This window comes from Pyrus communis, chromosome 7, assembly GCF_963583255.1.
Source record: "Pyrus communis chromosome 7, drPyrComm1.1, whole genome shotgun sequence".
Classification (NCBI taxonomy): Eukaryota; Viridiplantae; Streptophyta; class Magnoliopsida; order Rosales; family Rosaceae; genus Pyrus; species Pyrus communis.
In genome coordinates, this window is record NC_084809.1 from 2,853,473 (window position 1) to 2,862,500 (window position 9,028).

The 9,028-nt window shown below is 40.3% G+C and overlaps 2 protein-coding genes across 2 annotated transcripts; one reads left to right on the forward strand and one right to left on the reverse strand.

The window, feature by feature from the left end:
- The first annotated feature begins 392 nt into the window (after positions 1–392).
- LOC137738746 (pentatricopeptide repeat-containing protein At2g20540-like) lies at positions 393–2,176 on the forward strand. Its single transcript, XM_068478223.1, has one exon. The coding sequence runs from the start codon at positions 520–522 to the stop codon at positions 2,005–2,007; it is 1,488 nt and encodes a 495-aa protein (XP_068334324.1). The 5' UTR covers positions 393–519; the 3' UTR covers positions 2,008–2,176.
- Positions 2,177–3,694: 1,518 nt separating this feature from the next.
- LOC137738747 (uncharacterized protein At5g39570-like) lies at positions 3,695–6,033 on the reverse strand. Its single transcript, XM_068478224.1, has 2 exons — positions 4,662–6,033; positions 3,695–4,025 (listed from the first exon to the last, which is right to left on the reverse strand). The coding sequence occupies exons 1-2, from the start codon at positions 5,979–5,981 to the stop codon at positions 3,939–3,941; spliced, it is 1,407 nt and encodes a 468-aa protein (XP_068334325.1). The 5' UTR covers positions 5,982–6,033; the 3' UTR covers positions 3,695–3,938.
- Between the last annotated feature and the right edge of the window lie 2,995 nt (positions 6,034–9,028).

A 9,028-nucleotide genomic window follows, 5' to 3' on the forward strand; every position in this document is an offset into this window, starting at 1 on the left:
TAATCAAACTCAATTTATCAACAGTTATTATTGACACTTTAAAAATGTCTTTCTTTACTCATTAAAACAATATATTAGTAAAGTTTTTATCAATGTGTGTTAAAAGTGGAAATAGGATCCTCTTTCCGGGGATTCGGATGATTAATCAATCGTGTTCGTTCATCGTACATCGTGCGGTTAGAAATTATTTTAAAATTTTAATTTAAAATTGAATATAAATAGTATCTAACGAAAATTGATCGTATAATGTACGATGAATGGATACGATTGATTGATTTCCGAATCACCACAAAGAGAATTCGAAGATAATCTTTATCCCTAAAAGTGCTCATTTCCGAATTATATAATGATATTTTTCTAGCGTTAATAACAGCTCTCGTTATCAATTGAAATATCAAAATCATTGTTTGTACAAGCAAATCAAAATCATTGTTTGTAGGAGCAAAGATCCCAAGTTCACTAACACAGTTTTAAAATACAGTTAATGCCCGAACCAATGTATCAGTGACCAACAAACCCATGCCGCTGCCGGGGCAACAACAATGGCAAGCAAGCCTGAGCTTCAGCCTGGCATACATGGCCCAGAACTGCCTCTCCATGACACACCTCAAGCAAATCCACGGCCGCGCAGTTGTCACAGACCTCCACCACCACGCCATCGTCCTCGCCAAGATGTTCCGTTTCGCCGCCATCTCACCTGCCGGCGACTTAAGCTACGCCCACCGCCTGTTCGACCAAATGCCCCAACCAAACACTTTCTTCTACAATACCCTCATCCGTGGCTACTCTAAAAGCTCGTCTCCTTCCGAATCGGTGGTTCTTTTCAACCAGATGAGGCTTAACTGCGTCGACCCAGATGAGTTTACCTTCACGTTTTTGCTGAAATCGCGGTCAAGGATGAAAATTGATGCTGCTCCGATTGTGGGGTCCGATGAGATTCATGGGATTGCGTTGAAGTTTGGATTTTGCGCCCATTTGTTTGTACAGAACGCATTGATTCATATATATGGGGCGAGAGGGATACCGGTTGCGGCGAGGCGAGTTTTCGATGAGGCGGTGGCTCCTGACGTCGTTTCGTGGTCGGGTTTGGTTATTGCGCATGTGAGAGCGGGGGAATTGGAGTTTGCACGGCAGGTGTTTGATGAGATGCCTGAGAGGGATGTGGTTTCCTGGACTGCTATGATTTCTGCGTATTCCCAAGCAAAGTATTCGAGGGAAGCGCTTGATTTGTTTTGGGAGATGAATCGTGAGGGAGTGATGCCTGATGAAGTCACCATGGTGAGTGTAATGTCAGCGTGTGCAGATTCCGCTGATGTAGAAACGGGGATATGCATCCATCGATATATTGATGAGAACGGGTTTTTGTGGATGGTTTCACTTTGCAATGCGCTGATTGACATGTACGCGAAGTGTGGATGCATGGACCGAGCATGGCAACTGTTCAATAAGATGAGCCGGAAGAGCTTGGTCACTTGGAATTCGATGATTTCAGCATGCGCTAACCATGGCAATGCCGATGATGCATTTGGTTTGTTTGAGTGCATGACTGCTGCTGGTGTTGCACCGGATGGTGTCACCTTTTTAGCCCTTTTAGTTGCGTATACACACAAGGGATTAGTAGATGAAGGGCTCAAACTATTCGAGAGAATGCAAACAGACTATAGAATCGAGGCACGAATTGAGCATTATGGTTGTGTGGTTGATATGTTAGGGAAGGCAGGACGACTAGAGGAAGCATACAGATTGATTAGTAGTATGCCAATTCGGGGCAACGATGTTATTTGGGGAACAATGCTTGCAGCTTGCAGAACTTATGGGGATGCTGATATGGGGGAGAGGGTAGTGAACAGGCTGTTAGAGTTGAAACCAGATGAAGGCGGGTACTACATTCTCCTTCGTGATATTTATGTTGCGGCCGGAAGGACAATGGAAGCAAATGCAATGAGGCAAAGCATGAAGGTTAACGGTGCTAGTAAGACTCCCGGATGCAGCTGGGTGGGAGCATAACGTTGGCCAGAAGAAGAGTAGAACTGTAATCCATGAGTCTTCGGCTTAGTTTAGTATTATTCGCTTGGATCGCTTACAAAACGTTAAGCGCTATTAAAAATGTAACATCTTTCACGATTGTTTAGGTGAGTTCGATTCATATACATATTAAACTCAAGATTTGTTGTCACACCTCCTGGAATGTCCACAAGTTCATTCGAATCAAGATGTGATGGCTATCACTCAAAGGGTGACAAAGCCAAAAATGTATAAATGAAAGATAAACAAAAACTTCACCTATGCAAGTAACTATTACAAAATCCTTATAGAATACCAAAATAAGAAAAACTCTTAAATCCCTTTGTCTAACACAAACTCAACTTGTCTTGTAAAATAACACAAGTTCATTCGAATCAAGATGTGATGGCCATCATCCAAAGGGTGACGAAGCCAAAAATGTAAAAACGAAAAAAAACAAAAACTTCGCTTATACAAGTAACTATTACAAAATCCTTATAGAATACAAAAATAAGAAAAACTCTTAAATCCTTTTGTCTAACACAAATTCAGCTTGTTTAGCACCTGTCTTGTAAAATAACTCATCTGTAAAATAAAAGGGCGAGTAACAACCACCGTCGCTCAGTAAGTAGAATATATCATATGTCAGTCAAGCAATGTCATTTTAGTTACTAAGGAAAATACAATAATAATATCAAATCAATATGCACATAGTGCCATATCACATCATCATTTTATGTGTTCATTATATCCTTCATAAATAGTAACCTATCACGTGACTTTTATTGGCTATTCTGGCTTAGTGTCTCCGTGTGCGGTTTACATTTATACCTCGGATTAATGCAGCACTAAAATTCTCATGTTCCATGAACAATTCCAAATATCCACATATCACTATATTAATAATTCTGAAAGTATTTCCACAAATCCAACATGTTTGACTTAAAATAGAGAGATATTTGAAAATAAGTATAATTTGCAACACATTACATAAATCACTCATCTCGATTCCGAACTTTGACAAGACAACCTAACTAACAAACTCCACACCAAACCTCTAATTATATCGGATGTTCCTGGATGCTTACTAACCAAATGGAGCAGCAGCTCCTTGTTTTTGGGGCTTTCGGAGCTCTCTGTGCGTGCAGGGGAAAGGAGAACGTTTGAGGGGAGAAGAGAAATGAGAGTGATAAGAATGAGCCGAGAGAACGAGAGGTGTAGGGAGAGGAAAGAGAGTTATAATAAAATTATTGGTTAGTGGGAGTGAGAAGACAAAGAATGTGGTCCAAGTGTTAAGATAATAAAACCCTTGTTTCTACTGCCGCATTCACAAACCAAGAAACATTTTTAGCTGCACAACAACATCCTCCACCAAGAATGCCATCGAATTACAATACAATTTCCGAGTTGCTTTTCGGATTCTAAATCATGGGTTTCCTTCCTTGCTTCAAAAAAACCAAGGGTTTTTAACCAATCTGCTGACTGTTCAAGTGGGAGAGACGGATTGACGACAGTGGGGAAGGATCCCACTTCTTGATTTAAAACTTGAAAGAAACCTAACCAAAAACGGGTTCTCACAATTGTAATCACTCACTGAACTCAAATTTTTCGACCTACGAGTGTGATTCTATCAAAATTGAAATCAAATCCAATTTTCAAGCCCACTGTGTAGCAATAAAAGGTTCATAGATAAACTTAACACACATGAATTAATGGACTAAATACAATCCAATCCGGTTTTAAGTATGTTTATTGAGGAGCAACGATGCACACACGACCGCACGCTTGAATTCGGATAGCCTCCGTTTAGCGTTCAGAACACACACTCACAAATGTAACACAATACCATTCAAAGGAAAACATGCCTAAACCCTTTTATTTAGTAGCTAAAGTACGGCATGGATCTCCCGTTAATAAGGCAGTAAGTATTATGATCACTCATCGTCATAGCTCTTGCGTTGGTGGTGGTGCTTGTGGCGGCGCTGCTTTTTCTCCTCATCGTCATCTGAGTCGTCATTTCCCTGCCATATTCAGAAAAGAGAATCAGATGCAGATAACACAAGCCAGCCAGCAGTGATGGGCAAATAAAAGGTACATTTTCACACTTTCAGACCACCTTCACTAGAAATGCAAAGAATTTACGCAAAGACTACAGAAGGGGTGAAGTTGATTAGGAAACAGAAACATCAAAGACCTATATGCATTGCATAGATTCGAGCTTGCAGTGACACACCCGGCCGCGATGTCCAGTGAACACCGAAACCGAAACCAAAACGTGCTGGCCATCACTGGATGGGTGACGAAGCCATAATATGCATAAAAACATAGCTAAAATTATCAACTGTAAAATTTACCGAAAATTCGACAAAACTGGCCCTAAAATAGGTCTTTGGGACTGTTTGGAAAGGTTATAGGATTTAAATTGTCTAAAACCAGCAACACCAAGAGTTGAGGCGCTGCTCAGTACTATGTTCTGCTATTCCTCTTCACTTGAAAGTAAGTCTTAAGTTTGAATATCATGGATAACGAATCCAATACCAAATTAGGTTGTCGACTTAGCCGAAGTTCAACTTTCCTTAGTGTGTAAAAAAAAAAAAAAGAAAAAAAAGAAAGACTCTGATGCAAAACAATTTAAAAGGGCGAAGCGAGGTTCTCACATATTTCTTGCGACCATAGCCTTCTTCACCGTACCCCTGCTCCTCGCTTCTCCCATAGCTGGGCTTCTCATACTCCCCACTTTCCTGGCCCTCATAGCTGGGCCTCCCATAGCTAGGCCTCGGGGGTGGCGGCTCATCTCCATAACCGGTCATCCTCGGCGGAGGCGGCTCATCTCCATAGCCAGGCCTCCTTGGCGGTGGCGGCTCATCTCCATAGCCGGTCCTCCTCGGCGGTGGCGGCTCATCTCCATAGCCGGTCCTCCTTGGCGGTGGCGGCACATCTCCATAACCGGTCGGCTCATCTCCATAGCCGGTCCTCCTCGGCGGTGGCGGCTCATCTCCATAGCCGGTCCTCCGCGGCGGCTCTTCGCCGTGACCCGGCCTCTCAAACTCGGTCCTCCCATAGCTCGGCCTCTCCTCGCTTTCTGGCGCCTCATAGCTGGGTTGCCCATAGCTTGGCCTTCTCGGCGGCTCTTCGCCATAACTACCCTCCTCACCATAGCTCGGCTTTCTCGGTGGCTCTTCGCCATAACCAGATTCCTCAGCGTAGCTGGGCTTCCGACCATAGCCAGATCCGAATTCAGCTGGCGGTGCCTCAAACTCGGGCTTTCGCCCGTACCCAGATCCATATTCGGACTCGGGTGCCTCGTACTCGGGCTTTCTCCCGTACCCAGATCCATACTCGGGTTCGGGTGCCTTATACTCGGGCTTTCTCCCGTACCCAGATCCATACTCGGGTTCGGGTGCTTTATACTCGGGCTTTCGCCCGTGCCCAGATCCATACTCCGATTCGGGCGCCTCGTGTTCCGGCTTCCGACCGTACCCAGTATATTCGGAGCTGGGCTCATCAGCTTCGGGCCTTCGTTGATACCCAGAGCCGTATTCCGAACCTGGTTGTCCATACTCGGGCTTCCGACCATAACCCGATTCAGGCCTCTCGGATCCGAACTCGGGCCTCTCCTCCCCACCAGGCTGGAAACCATAGGCCGGCTGGGGCCTTCCTTCATACTCTCCCTCTGGATGTCCCCCGCCGGGATTGAACCCGACAGCTGGTCCGGGTCGGTGCGCGGGTCGGGCGTAGTGTGTGTACTCGTCTTCGAGAGCCTCGTCGGCGTAGGCGGAGGGCTCGGAGTACGATGAGAACTGGGGGCGATCGTAATCGAAATCATCAGTCGGCGATGAGTTGGGGTGGCAGGTCTCGTCGGACGGGTCGAGAGGGCGGCCGAAGGTCAGGTAAATGTCGTATCCCCCGCCGTAGGGCGTCGGATCGTACTCTTCGAAGTCAGTGACTGCATCGTCGGCGTGCGTGTAGTACGGCATCGTTTAGATCTTGAAAATGCGACTGTTAATGTTGACGAGGGAGCGAGATCTCGGGGTTGCATATTTATAGTCGTCGACGATTTTCGCGTCAGGTATATTTCCTTATTGGTTAGTGACACGCGGACGGTTCGTGTCCGGCCTGTGGGCCTTGTGTCATTTTTGTGGGCCATTGAATTATTGGATCTAGTCGGCAGGAGAAACACTCAAATAAGAATGGGACGCATATGTTGGTCAGTCCTAATTTTATTGGAGGATATCATATAAATATAATACGAAAAATATAACGTGAGTAGTATTATTTTTATTTTATTTTATTTTATACACATAAGAGCGTTAAATTTATAATAATATCTTACTTCTAAAATAATTTGAAGTAGATTAGGACTGAAAGCAATTAATAAATCGACAACATCTTACTTCTTTTTTTAGCGACAACTGTAAATCTCATTTCTACTTAATTCTACGAAAAAAAAAAAAATCTCATTAAATTATCATTTCCAAGAGTCCATGCTATTTGTTTGTTTCCAGTTGAGTTAGTTAGCTAACTTCATTTATACTTAATTCAACGAAAAAGAAGAAATCTCATTAAATTATCATTTTTCAGAGTCAAACTAACTTCATTTCTACTTATTTCTACAAAAAGAAGTCTCATTAAATTATCATTTTCAAGAGTCAAATCTTAGATGATATGTGTTTGTTTCTAGTTGAGTTGGTTGGACTTGGACCTCCATATTATATTATATATACTAAAACTCAGTTTTTCTCAACAGTGTTCATTAATAGTGTTTTGACGTAATTGCCCTTTATTTGCTAACAATTCTCGACTTCTTTTGGGTATAGTATAGTAAAATCACGGATTTACCCCTTCTGTACACGTGTCCGCCATAGTAGAAAGGAATGGGACGGGTGGCACTCTTCTCTTGCTTCTCTCAGGTGGATCTCTAGAATTTTCCTTTGGTTTCCATCGCCATCACCCAACCAATCCATCAAACTCATCATTATACCCCACTAATTGCTCTCTCACTCTTTCCATCAAGGTATGTCGTTTATTGTATTGTGAATGTGTTTTTCTCTGTTAATTTGTATTGGTTTTCTATTCTGATTTAGTTAATCGAGTTTGTTTTTATTTCAGCTATTTGGTCCATGCTAAAGTTATTGAACGGTAGAACACCGGAACCAGTGATCTTTCAAAAAGGTTGGTTCTTCTATATATATATATATATTTTTTTTTATCCTTTTGGTAGTTTTGAATGGACTTCCTGTAATCTAAATGAAGCTAAATTGAATAGTTGTTTTTGTATATTGTGTTTGCTTTGTCAAATTAGTTCTTTTTAGTTGAAAAATGTTATTTGGTTTTGCAGATCAAAGTTTTTCAGCAAGAAAAATATTTGGCAAATTAAATTTACATATGAATACTTACATTTATTTAGCATTTTCCATTTGTCTTTACTTTTAGTGCATTGTGGTTGTAAATGTCGACATTTAGTGCATTGTGGTCTTAATTTAATTGCGTGGTTGGTTTTAGGATTTCTTGAGTCGAATAACAACATGGGTGATCAAAAGGTAAAAAAGCAGTTGGTCTCTGCTTGCAAGATGACTTCTTTCCATGCCCGTCCTCCTTCTTAAGTCAACTAAGGATTCAAATCCAGCGGACCCAGCTCGAGATAATTTTTAGTGAAGTGTTTTTAATAGAATTGCAGATTTGAGTAGTGAGTTTTTACATTGGTGTTATTTTTTTAACAATTTATAATGCTATTTGTAAAATTTAGAACAACTATAATATCGTTTGATTTCAATTTGTAATTGCTTCTTTTGATACATTTAAGCTTAATTATGTTATTAAATTTTTATATCTTATGTCCAAATACATGTACAATATAGTGTTTGATACGTATACAATATAGTATAGGATACATATACAGTAGTGTATATGTAAAGTTTTTATATTCTTGCTGACCATTTTCAATGTACGCATTTTGTATGTAGAGTGTGAAAAATGCCTTCTTCACAAAGGCAAAATAGAGAACATATTCTACTTCATATGAAAATAAGAGGTTAGTTTGATTGTCATTGCTTTTTTGATATGGTTAAATTCTAAGTTACTTGGCTTACGTCGAATTTAATTGTTTGCTTGCCCAAGTTGAAGTCATTCGTTTTATTAATGCTGGTGACCAAAATCAACCTGAGTTAATGTTAAAACAATATCATAATTTTCATTAGTCTTTGATTGCCTTAATCCTTTTCTTTTCCGTCTTTACCAAAATTTCATGAAATTTTTGCACAAATTTTTTTTATAGAAATTAAGTTGATTCACTATTTTACTGTCTCTTGGTAGAATTTTTTTATTCGTTGTTCAAAATTAGTGTTGCAAATTTTAAGTGGTGGAAGAGACCCTTTTGAGATTAGCATCTAATATCTTCTTTAACACAATTTTTTTATATTATATTATCAAAAGCTGTAATATCTCCATTTTAAGGTTTGTAATTTCAGAACAATGTGTTGATGAAACACAAAAAGGAGTCCTTCAACATGGAACATGAATATGTAATTAAAGTTTCTACAGAAGCTACTATATACTTAATTAACAATGACAATGATGAATCTCTTCACATTGCATAGCTCATCCCCTCCATTAGCAATCCTAGACAGTTTGAGGTAACATCCTCAATTCATTTTATCAATTTATTTGTTTGAGCTATTAATTATAGCACAAACCCAATTAAATTTCAATACAAAAACTTGAATTTTGTCTTAATTTTAATAGTTGGAGTTAGTAATTTATATCATTGATTTAACGTTGTACAACTATTCTTCCATGCTGGTTCTGCAAATCCGTGAACTCCGCACCAGAAATCAATGACTTTGATATATGACACCTATATGTTAGTTATTGTAAATATCTTTGTAAATAGATTTTCACATGAATATAAATAGTGTTGTATATCGTAGGTATTTAGAACTCTCTGCATGTTTTAGTTTTAAAACCCGCAGCAACGCGCTAGTGCTGTTGCTAGTACGTACTAAACAAGAGTTGTGAACTTGAATGA

Bases quoted from the DNA above. Each gene is read 5' to 3' on its own strand.
- LOC137738746 (XM_068478223.1), top strand. From the start codon at position 520: ATGCCGCTGCCGGGGCAACAACAATGGCAAGCAAGCCTGAGCTTCAGC.
- LOC137738747 (XM_068478224.1), bottom strand. From the start codon at position 5,981: ATGCCGTACTACACGCACGCCGACGATGCAGTCACTGACTTCGAAGAG. The intron at 4,026-4,661 runs GTGAGAACCTCG...TGAATATGGCAG, and splicing joins GCTATGGTCGCAAGAAATAT to GGAAATGACGACTCAGATGA.